The sequence below is a fragment of the Poecilia reticulata genome, chromosome 22, assembly GCF_904066995.2.
Source record: "Poecilia reticulata chromosome 22, P_reticulata-male-v2, whole genome shotgun sequence".
Taxonomy (NCBI): Eukaryota; Metazoa; Chordata; class Actinopteri; order Cyprinodontiformes; family Poeciliidae; genus Poecilia; species Poecilia reticulata.
The window spans coordinates 21,822,335-21,842,368 of NC_088851.1; the positions used below are offsets into that span (position 1 = coordinate 21,822,335).

Genomic DNA, 20,034 nt, shown 5'->3' on the forward strand with positions numbered 1-20,034 from the left:
GCTTTACATAATTAAAATAAAAACAGAAATAATCAGTGAGAAAAGAGAGATTTAAAAATAATAAAAAAATAAATAAATAAAATAAAAACAAAAAAATTACATCATTAAAACGTCGAAAAGAAAGAAGAAAAATTAAAAACATTAAAGACATAAAAACAGACAGATATAGATTTTGCTACGGTATTGTGTACATTTTTCTGAAGTAAAATTACAAGTTTAAACCCACTTTGTAGAGCCGACCAGAATAAAAATAAATATTGATGGAAGATTTGTGAAAGTCTGAGGTCATATTAAAAATGTTTGAGCTGCAAATGTTACGTAACTGGCAAAAAAAAACCTAGTAATTTTTGAAAAATATTGTAATATATTGTCATTAAAAACACGTAATTTTGTTTCTATAGTTTCTGAACTAATGACAAGAAAAATAAGTCTAAAGGTAAATTCTGGTACCCCAAGGCGTTCCCAGGCCAGCCGAGAGACATAGTCCCTCCAGCGTGTCCTGGGTCTTCCCCGAGGCCTCCTCCCGGTGGGACGTGCCCGGAACACCTCACCAGGGAGGCGTCCAGGAGGCATCCTGACCAGATGCCCGAGTCACCGTCCTCTCGACGGGTAGGAGCAGCGGCTCTACTCTGAGTCCCTCCCGGACTAATAATAATAATAATAATAATGATTTTGTACCTGATAGTTGTCCTGCTAAAGGTCAGTGTTTGATAAAATCCTGAAGATTTTGGGACCAATGATGCCTTCACTGACTCGGTAATATTCCTGAATGCCATAACATTTTGCCTGCACCCATCCCAGTTGTAGCAAAATTAAAGTAGGTGACTGTCAGCGCCATCTGCTGGAGAAGAGCTGCTACAAACCTTCAATGTTTGCAGAGAAACTGAGTCTGAGAAAATCTTTTAAAAATCTTTATTGGAAATCTTTTAAAGTCACAAATTCAATGACAAAAGTTAGTTGTATGAGAGACAAAACAATGCATCATAAAAGTTAATCTTAGTTCATTTTTACTAAAATACTTTCAAATGGTTAAATACTGAATGTGCATCGTGTCAAAATGTTTTGAAATATTTAAAATTCATTGACTATGCAAAGTAACACTTGTTTCAGCTGAAATGTTGAGGGTAAAATCCCAAATATGAGAAACTTTCCAACATCAGAGAGGGAAAACTGGTAAAGGTGTTGATAAATGACTTATGAGATGATGAGATTTATGCTAAACAATGAGATTCCCTTGTTTATGGGCACTAAAGTCATTCAACGCAAAGTCAGATGTTTAGTTTTCTGAAGAAATAAGATGGAAAAAACTCAGCATGTTTGGCAAATTGGAGAGAAGAGCGATCCAGAGTGCTTTTCCAGATAAATCATTTACACAAATGTTCTTAAAATTGTTGTATAAAAGCTGCTTAAATAACTGCAAAAGATCAAAAGTCAAGTCATGAACGGCTCAGATTGTCCTTAAAGCTGCAGTATGTAACTCTTGTGAAAGAAATATGTTAACATATCTGTTTAAACTGTCAGCGTGTTGTGAAAGTTTGTTTCCAGACAGATAAAATGAAAATATTGATCTCTGCCTCCTCCCTGAACTACTAAAGAAATGCACCATCAAAAACAACAAATCAGTGCCAGGAGGCGGGTGTTAGCGCCGTCAATCAACCTCATGAACACGCTAATATTGGAAAAACAACTTACCATTAAAGGAAAACTGTTAATCTGTAGCCATGCTAATTAGGATTAGTATTTACTACAGAGGAGAAGCTGTATTTTAATAGAGAGCAAAGACGAGTGATTGACAGCGCTAAGATCCGCCTCCTGGCACTGATTGGTTGTTTCTAGTTAGCACTTAGAGATGGTGGAGGAACTTGATTTTTTCAGATTATCTGTCTGTACTACACTGTAACAACATGGTAAAAGTTTCAACAACTTTTTAAAATCAATATTTCTTTGTTAATAAAATTTACATACAGTAAATTTAAGCCAGAATCTTTCCGACCCGGTCACAGGCTGGTATCAGCCGTCTTTGTCTTCACCTCCCCTGCAGCGTTGGGCAGCAGCGTTGTGTCGTGTCGGGCATCCCTGCAGAAGAACACGGTCGGGTTCTTGCAGGCCCACATGGCCACCTCTCCTCCTGCTGCGGCCACTCCCGTTTTTCCCGGACTGGAACTCGACAGCCGGCTGTTGTTGGGCCCGGCTCGGCTCACGTAGCGGTCCCTGATCCTCTCCGTCTGATTCAGCCGGACCTCTCGGTTCCGGCTCTGGCTGGACAGGTAGGCGGCAATGTTTCTGGTCCGGTAGCCCTCCTGTCGGCTGCGGCCCAACAACATGCGGATGTTGGGGTTCCTCAGGGCGTAGATCAGGGGGTTGATGGCGCCGTTGGCCCACGCCATCCAGATGGCGACCGTGTCCATGGCCGGGTTGAACCTGTAGTTCCCGATGGCCATAACCAGGCCCATCAGGCAGTATGGTCCCCAGCAGCAGATGATGAACACGATCATGATCAGAACTGTGGTGGCTGTTCTCATCTCGCTGTAGAAGCGCAGCAGGTAGGCGTAGGTGGTGACGGGCCGAACCCGGATCTCGGAGAGCCGAACTGTTTTACAGATGTTGTAGTGGCAGAAGCACATGAGGGAGAACGGCAGCAGGTAGCACACGACGATCAGGCAGATGCTGTACGCCGTCCCTACGCTGGAACCGCCAGGGTGGAAGACGTACATGCAGTGGTAGAACCCCCGCTTATGGACTCCTGATGTGGTTCTGACCAGCAGGTACTCGGGTAGCGAGAAAACCACCGCGGTCAGCCACACGGCCGCCAGCAGCTGGGTGGCTTTCCGACGCCCGATCTTCGCCTGAGGCTGCCGGACGATGGCGTAGTACCTGTCGAAGGAGATCAGCGTCATGGTGAGCGTAGAGATAATCCCGAAGCAGGTGTTGAAGAAGCCGTTGGCCACGCAGAAGGCATCGCCGAACATCCAGACGCCATCTTTGCTGAAGAGCATGATGAAGGAGAAGGGGAGGCAGAGCACGGCCGTCAGGAAATCCGACAGTGACAGCGACATGATGAAGGCGTTGGTCACCGTTCGCAGCCGTCTGTGTTTGATGATGACTACGACCACCGCCGAGTTACCCAGACTGGACAGGAGGAAGATGAAGAGCAGCACCAGAGCCTGAACAGCGACCGCCACGCCCTGAAGAGCCGAGTTCCCGCCAACCGCTGCGGCGCTCAGAAACACTGCGGTCGACGGCGGCTGGACCTCGCCGAAGTCGGTGCCCCTCTGCTCCCGGAAGGCCGAGAGGTTTCCCGACGTTCCCACGACAGCCTGCGTGGTGGCCGTCACCAGGACGGTTACTATGGAAACGACCCTGGAGACACATCCATAAGAGATGGAGAAATTAATCAAATACTGATCTCTAACTTCCAGAGGTTGGCAAAGTTCCCAAAAACTTATCAAGTAAGAGTATAACTACTTCAACATATTGATTCACCACTGGATTTCTAAACATCAATAATCCCCCTAATATGACCATCTGAAAATGCTAAGTTATGCAAAGTTATTATTTGCATATTTATGTATTTATATTTTTCTGTGTTCTTTTTTTTTTCCTGTGTGCTCTGGTGGCCAAGTGATGACATTTCATTGTCCATTTCACTGTTGTGTTTTTGTGCAACGACAATAAAATAAGTCTAAAGTAATCGTCCAAGGAATTTCTGAACTTAAAGTTAAAAAATATTTGGTAAAACTACTACAAAACTGAGTAACTGATCAAATTAATCATTTGATATTTAAAAATTACATAATCAGATTTTAAGGACGAAATGACAATAATTCATGTAAGTAACAAAAAATAAAATCAGGCAAAAGAAAATTTTTCCAAATCAGTTTCTTTCAATAAACAACAAAAACTGCAGGTGTGTGTTTGTATCTGGTGGATTTTTCATTGTTTTTCCATTCAGTGGGTAGAAAATCCAGACATTTTTACTCAATAGTAGCAATACTTCATAATAAAAGTACTCAAGTAAAAAGTACTCTAAGTAAATTTTTTCCAAACAAAAGCTAAAGTAAATGTGATTGAGTAAATGCAACTAGTTACTACCCACCTCTGCTAACTTCACCATCCAATCAACTCAAATAACTGAGTCAAATTTACTGATTACTTGCGATCAACAGAAATTGATTCTATTAATCTGTTGCATCCTGAGTGAGTTTTATAAAGCTGCAACTAATGATTAGTTATCGATTAATCTATTATTCTGACAATTAATTGGATTTTTTTTAATTAGCACATTCCGCAAATTTTTTTATTTAAGCCTTTTTATGCAGTTTTAGAAATGCACTAAATTGTTGACTGAAAAAAGAAAATTGTATGCAAAATTTACAACTATGCATTACATTTGTTGGGTAGTAATGTTTGTGAAATATGAAAAAGTTATAGTTGTATAAAGATAATCTGGATTATGTGATTAAATTATGCAAAACCAGATTTAAAAGTCAGCTAGATGTTTTGTTGGATCACCTGGGTTCCACAGGTGAGGAGGTAATATTCGGACCCACAGAGTCGGCTGTGTAGTTGGTTCTGGACTGTAGAGCCATGCTAACAGGTAAATCCATTGGGTTTCTGCAGCCAAACTGGTTCCCATCAGCTCCCAGTTAGTTCTGCAGCTGCTGATCGATTATTGACATAGGTCCGGGCTCCACCATCATCATCCTCCTCCTGCTGACCTTCGTCTCCTGGCAGCAGCTTCCGGATGGAGAGGTCATGAACTGGAGCTGCAATCGATCCGCAGGAGTCCTCATAAAATATAGATGTTCCCACATTTAGAAGCAAATCACACAGAATCCCTCAGAACCGGTTTTCATTCAACTAATGGCTTCGTGTGGACCCGGTCCAGATGTGCTGGAGCATCTGCAGAGCAGCTCAAATATTTCAGCAGATGGTGCAGTCAGCTCAAAATGAATCAGAACAAAAACAAAAGAAGCAGATCTGGATCAGACCCATAAACCATAGCTGAAACAAAGATCCTGGATCAGAACCGCAGACCTGCATGAGCCAGAGCACCGATCGATCCTGGACCGGAACCCCATCAGAACCGCACTCAGCTGTTAAAGCGACCCTCTGGGTTAGCATTTCTAATCACCTCCATCGATCCGCTCTCGATCACTTCCTGTGTCCGTCATCTCGCTCCGAGTAGAGCGCGCGCGGACCGGATATTACGCTGCGGGCTCCGTTGTGTTTGGATCAACACGGCAGCTGTCTTCACGCTTTTTGGTAAAAATAAAAACAAACTAATGAAAAAGTAAAAAAAAAAAAACAAAGGATCTCCTGAGATTCGTCTGAAGCCGCGGTCCCCTCGTGAACGCGCTGGCGGCTTTGTGACGGTTGCCACGGTGACCGCTGATGATGCAGAGGCTCCGCAGCAAGTCAGATGGCTGCTGGTTCGTCCCCGGTGCTTACTGGTCCACAAACCAGTTCAGACTCAATCACGTGATGATATCGGTCACGTGACCCACGCTTCGTCGTGTAAAATTTTTTTGAGGTCTGGCTCTTTGTGGTTTCCATGGTTACATCAGCTGTTGCCCCATCTGGTCCAGCAGGGGGCGTCTTCTGTAGGATTCTGAATGGTACCATTTGTGTTTTGGGTCTTGTTTTGCCCTTTACTCTTGTTACGACTGGCTCAATGTCATAACAAAAATGGGAGACCATGCAGGGGTTAAAGTGTAGAAAAATGAATATTTATTAACAAAAACAACAATGGATTGTGGATATCAGTATAAGTGGTGTGATGCAAATGCTTGGATGTGTTGTATGAGTGCATATGGAAGTGTTGAAGTGCCAAAACAAAGACAAACGCAAATGTGCAAAAAGGAGGGGAGAGGAGCCGAGGCCTGGCAACAGAACACCATAAGCGGCAGAGTGGACGCTGAAGGCGACCCAGAAGATGGAGACAGCCAGGTTTAAGTACTCTGCACTCCCAATCAACCTGATCAGCAGCACCTGTAAAGGGGAGGAGCACAAGGACAGACAAAAGCAACACCTGCAGCCCAGCCCTTAAGGCCCAGGGCCGTAACACTCTGATTATCTGTAAGGAATCCCGCTGCCTCTCATCTTTTCATTTATTTGTTGCCTTTTAATTCTTATTCATAAGTTAAAACTTTTGCCAAACATCTGTGAACCTTTATGTTGTTCCAGCAAGTTGACTTCATGACAGATACATTAGGTTCTCTGTATTTATTTTAACAAAAGAGGTAGTTAAGTTGGTAGTTAACATCAGTCCAGCTTTTACACCTACATTAAATAAAATGTATAGGGATACATTTCTGTCATCTTCGTCCTACAAAGCAGCAGAAATTGGCAGCAGTTAAAATTTGTGAAATTAATCATAGCCAACATGGGCAGCAAACATGCAACATGTCGGCAGTAAAAAGCGTATACAAAACGCAGCAAAATTACTCATGATATACATTAAATTTGTATAAAATATATGTTAAAACATAATGCTTGTAAAGAAAACAGAACGGATGCTAAACATCACATTTACTAACGGCAACAGAAAACGGGGGAGATGTTAGTTACCGGTTACTATGGTAACCACCAACCCTCAAGGCTAAAGTAACAGCACTTAAAACACCAATGTCTGGATAAACAACTTCTTGACAAAGCAAAAATAAATTTGGAAAAACATCGCATCTGTAATATTGTTAAAATAAAACCATATTACACATCTGTTCATCAAAACCAGAGCGACGACTTTTTGCTTTTACACCCTCCATTAAGAGAAGCGCCTTTGCTTTTTGCTCCTTAAATTTTCACATGCGACTAGTTACGATTAACAAAATGACCTGGAGTAAAAAATAAAAAAAATTTTAAAAATCGTAAAAATCCAAGGCTCACATAAAAAGTGCGTCATAAATTAAATGCTTCTTTACTTTTCCTAAATTCCTGCAACATTAATATCTCACATCTTCTATAAACGCCGATCTATGTTTTCGCATCCACCTGAATAAAGTGTAGATGCGCCACTGCTGGAACCCAAAATAAATGTAACTGTTAATCCCACCATCTGTATCCTAAATGATTATTGTATTTCTAATGAAATGTCTGTTCTACTCTCTGAATGATTTAAAAATTGATTAGCGCTTAACAGATATGCGGCGTCAAGTTTCGTCGCAATTTTCACCAGATTTCCGATTGTAGCCTACTACCCCCCATCTTTGAGGAAACTGCAACCCTCTGCACGTCGAGTATAAATGCAGTCAAAAAAAACGCTATAATAAGTCAATCTTCAATCTGGGCTTTGTAGGGGTCAGAGTTCACTCAGCGAGAAGATGGACGGATAGCTGTCGATACTTTATTATAAGCACTTCTCATGGCTCCAAGATTTGGACTTGAAATGAAATTAATGTGAAAATAAAGTTGTCCATAACGTTAAACTTTGTCCACCAATGTTTGCCATATTAAATGTTTAACATTGAGGTTTATCCAGGTTATTTATAGCATTATCCAAAATATTAAACGTTTCCCCCAATTTTTTTCCTTTAATCTCCAATGCTTCACGATATCTTTAACATTGTTAGTTTATCATAAGATGTTTAACGATAAGGTGGCAGCCCATGGAGGGGAAAAAAAGTTTTATTACAAACTGGACAATGAGTGGAAAAATCTAACCCGTCTATACGAGTCATTTTTCTTTCCATAGACGCTACACTTGGTCTGGGGTTTTGATTGGCTGTGGTCTCTTCCTGGAGAAGTGCATTGGCTGACATGATGCTACCGTCCCCTAATCGTTCTTCCTCTCCTGCTGTTAATTCATCACTTCCATGAACACAAAGTTCTCTTGATCAGGTGACCCGTTGTGTCTCTGCCGTCTTCCCTCAGCTCCCGTCAGTCGTGGTAAATGGCTACTGGTACTGAGCCTGGTTCTGGTTCTGCTGGAGGTTTCCTCCTGTTAGAAGGGAGTTCTTCTCCCCTGTCGCTTCATGCATGGTCTGTATGAGGGATCACTGTAAAGTCTGCAACTCAACACAAGCGATTTGCTGTTGCCCCCTGCTGGTCAGGAGGAGTGAATGTTGTTGGTCAATGACTCCATACAATCTGATGGGTTTGCTTTGGCACAAACATTTAAACTACTTTAATAACTAAGCTTATTGTACTGTTAAATAGCAATTAATATGTGGGTCAACTAAAATTGTTGTAAAGTGCATTGCAACAACATTTGTTGTAAATTTGCTTTATATAAAACTGAACACTTAAAACAACCAACTCAACTGTTTAAAACGCCGACCACAAACTCAAAACGCCAACAACCAACAACCAACTCAAAACGCCAACAACCAACTCAAAACGCCAACAACCAACTCAAAACGCCAACAACCAACTCAAAACGCCAACAACCAACTCAAAACGCCAACAACCAACTCAAAACGCCAACAACCAACTCAAAACGCCAACCACCAACTCAAAAACTGTTCAAAACGCCGTACCAAAAATTCACAACAATGTTGTCGTCAAGGCATTTAACAAAGACATTTCAATTCAGTCAGACTCCAATTGGATTCCTACTTAGAATTACTGATTCATAGTTATAAATATATTGTATTCAGGTAATTATTAAAGTAGTTTAAATGTCTGTACCAAAGCAAACCCATCACATTGTATGGAGTCATTGACCTACAACATTCACTCCTCCTGACCAGCAGGGGGCAACAGCAAATCACTTGTGTTGAGTTGCTGACATTACAGCGATCCCTCATACAGACCATGCATGAAGCGACGGGGGAGAAGAGCTCCCCTCTAACAGGAAGAAACCTCCAGCAGAATCAGAACCGGGGTCAGTACCAGCAGTCATCAGTCACCACTGACGGGAGCTGAGAGAAGACAGAGCAGAAACACAACGGGTCACCTGATCAGGAGAACTTTGTGTTCATGGAAGTGACGAGTCAACAGCAGGAGAGGGAGAACGGTTAAGTGATGGCAGCATCATGTCAGCCAATGCGCTTCTCCAGGAAGTTGACCACAGCCAATCAGAACCCTAGACCACGAGTAGCTTCTATGGAAACAAAAAAAAAACAACAATAGTTGAAATAAATAATGTGGTACATAAAAATGCAAAAATATATTCCAACAGATCAAAACAATCAATTGTAACTAACATTTAACACACTGGAAGACATTTTTAAATATCTAATAAAAAACAACAAATAAAATCAAGTCCGTAAAGAGTCCGTAAATAAAATTGTCCTTCAATCTGTGGTTTGGGCCTGGCGATGAATGCCAAAATCAGACGTAAACAAGATAATCCAGGATGATTCCTGAAGGACAACAAGAAAAGAAAGCAGGATATATCCAGGTCAAACCCTTCAACAACTATGAATGAAATCACCACACTTGCAAAACTTCTCAAAATTTCAAGTCAAGTTTCAAGTTGAAGTTTAGAACTGGTCAGAAGGCATCTGCCTTACCTGCTTACATGGGAACACTTACAGGGTATCCTCCAGAAAACCTGCAGAGCCCGATGGAAGGGTCACTGAGGTCATCCATCAATGGGTGGGCGATGAAGTCCTCTTCCGTTCGATGTTCAAAGGGATGATGAAGAACTTTTCCGTCGGTCGATGGAGGGGCGATGAAGGGCGTTAATGAGATGAACCAGGAGGATTCCTGAAGGAAGACAGGAAGACAACAGGATGCTGCAGGTTTCAGGTCAAACCATTTAACTCAATAAAATAACCACTTTTTAAAAACTCTCACTTGTAAATATCACTTCAACAGCAAAATACCTGCAGCATTTCTCGAGGAAGACTGCTCAGCCCGATGGTAGGGTCACTAAGGTCATCCATCAATAGGTGGGGGGCCGATTAAGTCCTCTTCCGTCCGATGTTCAAAGGGATGATGAAGAACTTTTCTGTTGGTCGATGGAGGGGCGATTAAGTGCAAAATCGGATGAAAATGAGATAGTCCAGGAGGATTCCTGAACAGGACAGATGAAGATTTCAGGTCAAACTATTTAACAATTCACAAAGAAACTCAAGACTGTCACTTCAACAGCAAAATACCCACAGCATTCCTTGAGAAAGGCTACTGATCTCAGTGGTAGGGCCACTAAGGTCAAGGATGCGAAGGAGGCCTTTTCTGTTGATCAATGATGGCATTTTCCATCTGTCGTTCTCAGGTGTAGTCGGGGGCATCATCTTTAGAGATAATGGATTCTACACATGCATTTATAACTTACAACACGCATTTCAAACAGTACCCAAGATGACAACACATACATTTTATATAGCCTACCGGATTTTTCCTGCGTCTCTGAGATCTGTTGATTGCTGTACCCAAAATCAGAACACATACATTTCATATGGCCTACCGTGTTTTTCCTGCATCTCCAAGATCTGTTCTGATTGCTGTACCCAAAATCAGAACACGTGCATTTCATATAGCCTACCGTGTTTTTCCTGCATCTCCAAGATCTGTTCTGATTGCTGTACCCAAAATCAGAACACGTGCATTTCATATAGCCTACCGTGTTTTTCCTGCGTCTTCAAAATCTGTTCTGATTGCTGTACCCAAATTCAGAACACATACATTTCATATGGCCTTCCGTGTTTTTCCTGTGTCGAGTGAATCCAAAATCCATTCCAGTTACCATACCCATGATCAGAACACATACCTTTCACATACCATTTTTGCAAGTTTTTCCTGCATGTAATGGATTGACTGCTTCGTTGCACTTGTTATCAATTTCCTTGAACTCATCCGATGACTTCAAATCCCTGAGGAGTGGCTACAGGAAGAAGAAAGCCACATTTCATACTGTTGAGTTCCAAGTCCAGTACCATGGGGATCATGTTGATATCCACATTACCCAAATGTTTGAGGCCATAGCATGTCTTCAGAGTCTCCATCTCAACAAACACGGTTGATCAGTTTCCATATCTTCTCAGTCCGTATGCAATGTGGTGTTGATAAGGCCTTAAATTCCCCAACCATGAGCTCAAAACTATTCTCAATCAGCATAGATATGCTGTGGATCCATGCGATAACAGTGGAGGAAAACACTTCCCTTTAACAGGAAGACTTTCCAAAAATGAACACTGCACCAATTATTTACATTGGTTGAAAGAAAAATAAGCTCAATAAGGATCCATGGGGTGGCAGTGGAGGAAAAAAACTTCCCTTTAACAGGAAGATTTTCCAAAGAAAAACCTAACAGTGCACCAGTTGTTTAAATTTGTTAAAAGCCAACTAAAACTAAAGCAAAGTCAGCTAAATCCTCATACTGAGGATTCATGTAGTGACAGTGAAGGAAAAACTTCCCTTTAACAGAAAGACTTTCCAAAAATTTAAACGCCACAAATTTAAATTTGTTTAAAGAAAAATAAGTTGAGGATCCGTGCGGTAACAGTGGAGGAAAAAACTTCCCTTTAACAGGAAGATTTTTGAAAGTCGGCATCAATCGTTTAAATTGGTTAAAATTAAAGTAAGCAAAAGCAATGATTCATATTGAGGATCCATGCGGTAACAGTGGAGGAAAAAACTTCCCTTTAACAGGAAGACTTTCCAAAAATTAACACTGCACCAATTATTTAAATTGGTTAAAAGTTGAGTAAGCTAAAGCAATGCCTCATATTGAGGATGCATGTAGTGACAGTGGAGAGGAAATGCTTCCCTTTAACAGGAAGAACCCTCCAACAGAACCAGAAGTTGGCTCTGTAAGAAAGGTCATCTGTCACTACTCCCAGGGGATTTGGAAAGAAAAGAGCAGAGAGAAAAAGAAAGCTACTCCAGCAGTATTACTACAGGAGAAAAGAAAATTAGTTGCAGTAGAAACTCCTTTGGTGGCTTTCTCTAAGAAACAAAATGGTTAAGTGCAACAAAAAGTCAGCCAGTAGCTTAGTCTAGGAGAGAAACTGGTTTAAAAACCAACAATGAAGACTGGTCCCACTGGATCATCTTGAAGAAAAACATGGAGTTAATTTCAGCTGAAAACCTCAAAATAAGAGATGGATTAGACGGTGTGAACATTACCTCTGTGACCTCTGATCTTCAGCGCCAGAAGATCTTGCTCTTGACTCTCGTCGTCCAGAAGAAATGAAATTGCAGGAGACCGCGCATCGTTTCAGCGTAAAACTAAATCGGTTTTCATGTTTTAATTTAAATTGTTGAACGTAAATAAAAATTGATTGAGTTGTTGAGTTATTAAAGTATAGACCGTGGCTTTATTTCAAATTATTAAGTAGATACAAAAAATAAAAAAGGTATGCATGTTCAAATGTAAATGATAATTTTCACCCAAATAAAGGCTTATTGTGATATTTACTATGCTTAAGCTAAATGACTTCATTCTTAACTGTATTTGCCAAATACTTGGCAGCCATCTTTTCACATAACATCTGGTTTTCAAATTATGAACTTCTGATTTCAACACACTAACTACACCTAAATTTCTAAAGGTCATAAGACCTGCGTTTCAAACGGCACAAAAATTCCCAAAAAAAACTGAAGGATTATAACAGCAGAATCCTTCTCAGCTCATTGACTCGCGGCGGAGTCAAACCAAACCAGCAAGCGAGAGGCCTAGCGTTGGCCTTCAACAGCGTTAGCTTCAGCAGCGTGAAGCATATCAAAACCCGCAACAGCTCCTACCCTGAGATGTCTTCTGGATGCGCCATTGGAACAGTTCTTTGCCTTTTACCAACCTTTGACGGGTTGGGCGCATCCGCCAGGCACCTTGTAGGGATTCCTCAGCTCGACGGAAGCGATCCTCAACATCATTGAAGGGAATCCTCAACATCATTCTAGATCATCTTGGTTTATACATAATCGGGATGCTGCTAGTTCCAAACGCTATGTTTGCCTCGGATATTTCAGGGACGCCAGCAGCCAAACAAACAGGGCGCCGAGACGCCATGGCCATGTCGCTCCTCTTCTGCTGCTACTCTATTTTAACACAAAAAATGGCTTCAGTAACTTCAAGGACAAAACAAACAACTTCGAATAATGTTTATGAAAAATAACTTACCAGATAACAAAGGCAGCCATTTCAAACATGGCGTTCCTGCAGCCTACTCGCCCACTCTGGCTGAGCAGGTCGACGCCAAATTACTAAGCCTCATCAACACGGAGAATATTACAAGGTAAATCAACTAAAGTTTTCCATCATTTAGGCTGGGCGTCGATGATTCTTTTGTGATCTTAGGAGATCATAAGAAAAAAAAAATTTGTTTCATGTCTTCGTGGCGCCAGGTGCAAACGGATCTTAATTAAAGCGCACATGTAGAAACTCTGCCGTATTTGTATTCAGCACGGCGCATGCGCTTCACGCTCGTGAAGAAACAAACATGGCGCCAATATAAATTCTGAACTTGAAAAAACGATAGAAATTACTAAGAACTAAGAAGAAGTACTTTTTATCCTCTGATAAAAAGTAGGCATCATGGTTTCTTTTTTTAATAGAAACAATATGTAAGTGGCACATTTGGTTCAGAAACCCAATGTAGATAAGGATTTTTTTTTATTAAAAAAAATCACAACCTCACATCAAACTAATTTTATCAAGTTTTTCTGGTGTACAAAATATGTGTCAATATTAGTACTATGGTGTATTTGCAAATAAAAAAGACAGGACAACCAAAATGTTTTAAAATGAACTTAAACATGCTTTTGCTGCTCTATTAATGTTGGTAAATCAGTTTTATGTAGAATAACTTGTTAGTTAAATTAGGAAAAAATGCAAAAGGATGAAACTAAACGTTTTTTTATATATAAATTACTATTGTAAATAAAAATAATTGCATTAGTAATTTTAAGGGTTCAAATCAAAATTCAATTCAAATTCAAAAATACTTTATTGATACTAAAGTGAAATTAAGTAACTGATTTAGAAGACTGACAAGCATTTGCAATCATCTTTTTACATTTGTATTTTTTATTATGGGATGCACAGTGGCGCAGTTGCCTTGCAGCAATAAGGTTCTGGGTTCGATTCCCGGCCCGGATCTTTCTGCATGGAGTTTGCATGTTCTCCCTGTGCAATGCGTGGGTTCTCTCCGGGTACTCCGGTTTCCTCCCACAGTCCAAAAATATGAATGTCAAGTTAATTGGCCTCTCCAAATTCTCCCTAGGTGTGAGTGTGTGTGTGCATGGTTGTGTGTCTCTGTGTTGCCCTGCGACAGATAGGTGACCTGTTCAGAGTTTACCCCGCCTCTTGCTCGAAACGTTAGCTGGAGATAGGCACCAGCAACCCTTCCGACCCCACTAAGGGACAAGGGTGTTCAGAAAATGAATGGATGAATTTACTATTATTTATTTTATTTATTCCGTTTTTGAGGAACTGAAGGTGCTGACATGTTTTCAGTATCACAACAAAGAACATGCTTTACCTAAAGACTTTACTTTTTATAACAAAAAACAGTACATTTTCAGCATCTCGATTTTAGTTTCAGGTTTTATAGGTTTATACTGATAAAGCAAGTTAATCCAAACTGGATTTTGAAAATAGAGAGAAGGCGATGTTACTCCGGTCCAGGCGGGGGCGCTACTGTTCCTTCAAGTCAACAAGAAACAGTAGCAGGCGGAAGCAGGTCGAAGTGTATCAACAGAACCACATTCGCCTGGATTATTCCCTTTTATTAATTCCTGTTGGATTCTTGTTTGCGCGATGAGTTCAGGTGAGTTTGAGTTTCATTTCCTCTGATCAGTAGTGACTGAACCGGTGCTCCTAGTTCTACTGTTTGGACCGTTTAAGGATCATAATTCAGTTACCATCATCCAAACCTGCTAACCAGAACCAGTGTTAGCCATTCGAACAAAGGGACCCTGGTTATGTGGTTCTGGATTTTCTGCTTCGTGTCTGTTTGTTTCTAAATTTAAAAAGGAATAAAGACATTTTAATTTCTCCGGATCAGGAACCGCAGGACTGAAAAAAATATGAACTTCAGTGACGTCACGCACTGCAGAGCAGTGATGTATTTTAGAAGAATCCAAGTCAACTTTATTTATAAAGCACAAAACTTTGTAGAGCAAAACTCAAGGCCCGGGGGCCAAATGTGGCCCGCCATAACGAGGCTAGAGAGACACATAACAGAGCCTTCAGGAAAGCAGATTTGTGCCTAAATATTATTTTATCTATCGAATACAAAATAGTTTGTAATGTATTATTAAGGATAATATTGTTGTTTTGAGACCATTTTCAAGTAATATTCTAAAAATGACACAATACGAGAACATAATCTGGAAAACATTTTTAATATCCAAAACAAATAAACAAAACAACAGAAGCAACAAATTTAATTAATTTAGTCTCTGTACAAAATTGTCCTTCAAAAATGAGCTGGTTGAGCCCACAGTGAAGACTTTTGTCATCCAGGTTTTGGTTTTAAAAAAAAAGAGAGAGACGAGAACAACGATAAGTCATGCAAATGGAAATTAGTTAGCTAAATTTAATTTATCATGTGATTAATTGATTTATTACTTATTGCAACAGATGAACCTGTCAGTCTTTTAGGATTTTATTTCAGTTATTTTGTTCCTTCAAGAGAAAGTTTAGTATTTTCTGCAAGCTCCTTAGATGTTTTCTGTTTTACTTGACCCTTCTTAAACAGACTGACACCTTTTCCATGACCACAGGTTGTGTCTTGTGAAATATTCGTTTAAAAAAAGAGACGCTACTCTTTTGCATCAGTTGGGGTTGAGTAACTTGTTGTCCGCTGAAAAGAAATCACCCATGCCTTATTCAGTAGGAGGATTGTACCTCTTTGCTTAATTAAATCAGGGGGAAACTTTTTGCGTTTGACTGTAAGCAGAAATCGTGAAATCTCTGAAGATGAAGACAAGCAGCAGCACATTTTGGCCAGTAGGAGGAGACAATGAGCTGAAATCTTAAAAATAAAAGACAGTCTAGCCAGCTTCATTTGGGGGCCACAGCATGTTTATCTGTGCTTGTTTGTGTTCCAGGTGTGGCTATGAGCTCCACATGCCCCGGTCTGTACTGCGGTCGGATCATGGTGAATGGGACGGTGGAGGGAGAGTGTGGAGTGAGTACCAAACACCAGTTTTCATGTTTCCAGTCTGAAACTGGGTCTGGACCTCTGAGGCTGGGACAGTCTGTTCTTCCTCACTAACAAACAAACAAAATAATCACTATTGTTTTCCGAGACTTTTGTTTTGTTTGGTGTTTTATTGTTATGTTTTTCCCATGCAGATCAGATCTGCTTGTGTGAATGTTTACTTACCCATTAGTGCTGTTGGGAAACGCAGTAATGTGACTTTAACTCCCGACAGACAGACAGAGTGGGAATTGTTTTTGCTGCCTGTGGTGATGCCTCATTACACTTGAATTAGAGCTGCATTCTCAGCAGTTCCATTGTTGTCTCTGAAGGTCCAAACCCGGCAGCTCATTTGATTGAAAACCCTAAACGTCAACAGACCTGCTTCCTAAAGGAAAACCAGTAGGAGTTTGAGTTTGAACGCCTGCTTCACCCTAATCTCCTCGATCTAGCCGAGTTAATTCCTAACAAGAAACTATTTATTAAAACCAATAAAATAATTGCAGGAAAACCTACAGATTAAAAAAGTATAATATTTTCTGATATATAGGTATAAACAGCTTTTTTCTAAAAATCTGATCATTGGAAGGTTTGTCCTCGGGGAGAGCGGGCCAACATTGAGAAGGTCTGCCAGCGCTGCACAGAGTGTCCTGAGCTCTACGACTGGCTCTACCTGGGCTTCATGGCCATGCTGCCGCTGGTGTTGCACTGGTTCTTCATCGAGTGGTATTCTGGGAAGAAGAGGTGAGACTGGACTGAGCACAAACCCAAAACATGCAGAGTTAGGGCACAGTAATGAATTGATTTTATCGATAAAATTAACTTTTGTTTTTTGAAGATTTAATTTTTGGAAAATCTGGATTTCGGGACTGATCAATATGAAATGAGGTTCAATATTATTTAATTCTGAGTAGTACTTATAAAATACAGAGACAGTTTATCATTGACATTTTAACAACATGTTGGTAGGTTTTATCAATAGATTCTGGCACAAACAGCACTTGAGAACATTCATGATCTTATTACGTTTCCTAAAATGAAAATGAGGTTGACACCTGTAATGTAGAAAGACGTGGACAAGTCTAAATGAGATTTGGACTGATGTGAACCTGATGTAAACAAGTGTAACCCTAGGGAAAACTGGTGTAAATTGGTGTAAAACTTGTACAAACTATAGTTACACCTAATGTGAATCAGGTGTAACCCTAGTAAAATTGGTTGTTGTGGACAATACATGCAGACTGATGATGCAGTAAGAAAAATATCCTAAAATGGATTCTCTTTCTGGTCTTTCTGGTGTGTTTGCAGCTCCAGCGCTCTGCTGCAGCACGTCACCGCCATGTTGGAGTGCAGCGTGTCGGCTGTGGTCACTCTGCTGCTCACCGAACCTGTGGGAAAACTCAGCATCCGGTCCTGTCGGGTCCAGATGTTGTCCGACTGGTACACTATGCTGTACAACCCAAGCCCGGACTACGTCAACACGTTACATTGCACACAGGAGGCCGTCTACCCACTGTGAGAACACACAAAAACACACTGCTGGGTCAGAGTTAGAGTGTCAGAGTTGATTTGAAGGCTTTTGTCCAATGTGACAAAAGGTTTGGACAGCCCTGCTGTCCAAACCTCACCACACTTGAGGCCTTCCTCAGGGATTAGGTCTTGGTCCTTCTCTTCTTCTGTTTTAATGCAAAGTTGGCTTGAATTTAGAAATCCGTCTTATTAAAACATTGAATTGATCATGTTTAAATCCATTTGTGTTGCTGTTATTGTTCAGCTACACCATAGTGCTAATCTACTACGCCTTCTGCCTGGTCATGATGATGCTGCTGCGCCCCCTGCTGGTGAAGAAGATCGCATGTGGCCTTGGGAAGACGGACCGTTTCCGCAGCATCTACGCCGCTCTCTACTTCTTCCCCATTGTCACGGTGCTGCAGGCGGTCGGCGGCGGTCTGCTGTGTGAGTGTTTTGCTGTTACATAACAACAGCAACGTTAGCAGGATCTGAGGGTTTAACGAGTTTCCTGTGTGTTGCAGATTACGCCTTTCCCTACATCATACTGGTCCTGTCTCTGGTCACACTGGCTGTTTACATGTCTGCTTCTGAGATTCAGGTAAGGTCTCACCTGTACAGGGTAGGGCTGGGCAATAAATCGATTTTTGGTTTTGGAGAATATAGATTTTTTTGATTTTTTTTTTTACCAATGCATTCTTTGGGTTTCTACAATAGAGTACTGGAGTCACACTAAGAAAATTAAAAATAAGTAAAATTAAATCAAAGCTAAAATCAGGATGTTATGACTTCATTCTGAAACTATTATGACCTTATACTGATATTATTATGACTTTATGCACGTACAACTTTCTTCTCATAATTTTATTACTTTATTATCGTAACTTCATTTTACTATTTTTCTATCAATATGGCCGCCATTTTGTTCGACAAGCATATTTTACTTCTTCTATTTATTTGGACTGAATAAATATAAGGGCCAGGTTAAGTTTTTCTTTCACTACGAGAATAAAATCATAATATTACAAGAACACAGTCATGGTGATCCAATATGTAAATAGTCAAAATGTCAATATTAGCAAAATACATTCATAATATTAAGAGAATTATGAGAACCCTAACACAAAAAAATAACAAAACATTAAAATAAGAAACATTTTTAAATTATACTTTGGTGTCATTCTTACAGATAATTAGACACTTAATATTTAAACACATCAAGATCAAATAATTATCAATATAGCAAGGCTTAGAAATGACTGATAATATAAGATCATGATAACTATTTGCGCTCATTAAAACAACTTTACCTCATAATTTTAAGATGTCCTGGTAAAATCGCATCTTAATTCAGCTGATATTATGACTATATTCTCATAAATAAGTAAACTTTCTTGCAGTCTGGCCCTAATACTCAATTGTACAGTTCACAGAAGGGATGCTTCTAAAACACTTAGAAAATATTTTATGTCATTTGTATTTTCTTTTCTTTTCTTTTTTTTTGTAATAGAAAGCAATTTGATCTGGCATGAGAAAATCTGATTCTTTTATTAATTTTAAATGGATCAGCAGCATCAAAAACATCTTTAGATGGAAATAATAGTTGTGTTTTCTCTGCAGTCCCTCCAGTCTCTTATCTCCAAGAAGAAGCGCCTGGTGGTTCTGTTCAGCCACTGGCTGCTCCACGGTTACGGGATCATCTCCATCTGCCTCCTGGATAAGCTGGAGCTGTCGCTGCCGCTGCTCGCTCTGGTTCCAGGGCCCACGTTGTTCTACATCGCTACGGCCAAGTTCACAGAGCCCACCCGCATCCTCTCCGAGGGCGGCAGCAGGCACTGAGTGCCACCTTCAGGACTGATTTCCATCCTCGCTGCTCATTTAGTGTTTAAACTCTGTGTTAGTGTAAATGCTGCTCACATGAATCTGTAAATATTGACTTCTTATTCTTGTTGGGATTAAATGTTCATAAGTTTCATTGATGTTCCTCCGAGTTCTGCTGCTCTTCTCTAAAGTTCCCTGTTTCTGTAAATATGTTTATTTGTAAATATCAGTGTATTTATGTTTGCTGGTTATAATTAAACGTTTCACAAAAACAAAACTTTGTTGCAGTTTTGATTTGGGATGTTCTGTTACAATCACGTGATCGGAAATCGGGCCCAATCAGACGATTTCAGACTCATTGGAATCGGTGATACATCCCGATCCGGCATAGAATATATATGTATGTTTATACCCAAATAGAAATAACAGCATCTACCGTTATGTAGTGGTACATAGCCAGACTTTATCGAAACAGCACATGCGCGGCACTTTGCAGCAAAGACAGCTGCCGTAAAGTGAAGCAGAACACGGCATCAGCTTGAAGGTGCAACATTGTTGCTAATTTAGCATCATTGTCGCTGAATTTAGCGACTTTTCTGACCTCTCCAGCATTTTTTCTTTCAAACAAGTGACTAGCGATAAATCTAGCAACTTTATATGGTTTATTCGA

General features: G+C 40.4%; 4 protein-coding genes across 6 annotated transcripts in view; 1 reads left to right on the top strand and 3 right to left on the bottom strand.

Moving 5' to 3' along the window:
- Window positions 1–897: 897 nt before the first annotated feature.
- gpr135 (G protein-coupled receptor 135) lies at window positions 898–6,737 on the bottom strand. Its single transcript, XM_081603103.1, has 2 exons — window positions 4,513–6,737; window positions 898–3,360 (listed from the first exon to the last, which is right to left on the bottom strand). The coding sequence occupies exons 1-2, from the start codon at window positions 4,605–4,607 to the stop codon at window positions 1,998–2,000; spliced, it is 1,458 nt and encodes a 485-aa protein (XP_081459229.1). The 5' UTR covers window positions 4,608–6,737; the 3' UTR covers window positions 898–1,997.
- A 121-nt stretch (window positions 6,738–6,858) lies between these two features.
- enpep (glutamyl aminopeptidase) overlaps window positions 6,859–20,034 on the bottom strand; it is a 42,568-nt gene continuing 29,392 nt past the window's right edge. The window contains exon 17 of the mRNA XM_081603102.1: window positions 6,859–7,982. Coding sequence (XP_081459228.1) covers window positions 7,943–7,982 — 40 coding nt within the window. The 3' untranslated portion in view covers window positions 6,859–7,942. The remainder of the gene's footprint in view (window positions 7,983–20,034) is intronic.
- On the bottom strand, window positions 7,994–13,399 carry LOC103458946 (uncharacterized). Of its 3 annotated transcripts, none has more exons than XR_532648.3 (5): window positions 13,010–13,399; window positions 10,051–12,927; window positions 9,771–9,961; window positions 9,456–9,651; window positions 7,994–9,305 (listed from the first exon to the last, which is right to left on the bottom strand). XR_532648.3 is itself a non-coding variant. In XM_081603105.1 (5 exons), the coding sequence occupies exons 3-5, from the start codon at window positions 9,828–9,830 to the stop codon at window positions 9,237–9,239; spliced, it is 303 nt and encodes a 100-aa protein (XP_081459231.1). In that variant the 5' UTR covers window positions 9,831–9,961; window positions 10,051–12,927; window positions 13,010–13,399; the 3' UTR covers window positions 7,994–9,236. The 3 variants fall into 3 exon arrangements, 2 of the variants coding, with proteins under 2 accessions (XP_081459231.1, XP_081459232.1); XM_081603105.1 differs by having other exon boundaries at window positions 9,478–9,651; XM_081603106.1 differs by lacking the exons at window positions 10,051–12,927; window positions 13,010–13,399 and having other exon boundaries at window positions 9,478–9,651; window positions 9,771–10,041.
- On the top strand, window positions 14,504–19,641 carry jkamp (jnk1/mapk8 associated membrane protein). Its single transcript, XM_008400094.2, has 7 exons — window positions 14,504–14,657; window positions 15,943–16,022; window positions 16,624–16,778; window positions 17,343–17,549; window positions 17,809–17,990; window positions 18,068–18,144; window positions 19,164–19,641. The coding sequence occupies exons 1-7, from the start codon at window positions 14,648–14,650 to the stop codon at window positions 19,380–19,382; spliced, it is 930 nt and encodes a 309-aa protein (XP_008398316.1). The 5' UTR covers window positions 14,504–14,647; the 3' UTR covers window positions 19,383–19,641.

Excerpts from the sequence above, each read along its gene's own strand:
- gpr135 (XM_081603103.1), bottom strand. The coding sequence starts at position 4,607 with ATGGATTTACCTGTTAGCATGGCTCTACAGTCCAGAACCAACTACACA. Across the intron at positions 3,361-4,512 it reads TCCTCACCTGTGGAACCCAG|GGTCGTTTCCATAGTAACCG; the intron begins GTGATCCAACAA and ends ATGTGTCTCCAG.
- jkamp (XM_008400094.2), top strand. Across the intron at positions 17,991-18,067 it reads GGTCGGCGGCGGTCTGCTGT|ATTACGCCTTTCCCTACATC; the intron begins GTGAGTGTTTTG and ends TGTGTGTTGCAG. Across the intron at positions 18,145-19,163 it reads TGTCTGCTTCTGAGATTCAG|TCCCTCCAGTCTCTTATCTC; the intron begins GTAAGGTCTCAC and ends TTTTCTCTGCAG.
- LOC103458946 (XM_081603105.1), bottom strand. The coding sequence starts at position 9,830 with ATGGATGACCTTAGTGACCCTACCATCGGGCTGAGCAGTCTTCCTCGA. Across the intron at positions 9,652-9,770 it reads TTCCTCGAGAAATGCTGCAG|GAATCCTCCTGGTTCATCTC; the intron begins GTATTTTGCTGT and ends GTCTTCCTTCAG. Across the intron at positions 9,306-9,477 it reads GGTTTTCTGGAGGATACCCT|GAATCATCCTGGATTATCTT; the intron begins GTAAGTGTTCCC and ends GTTGTCCTTCAG.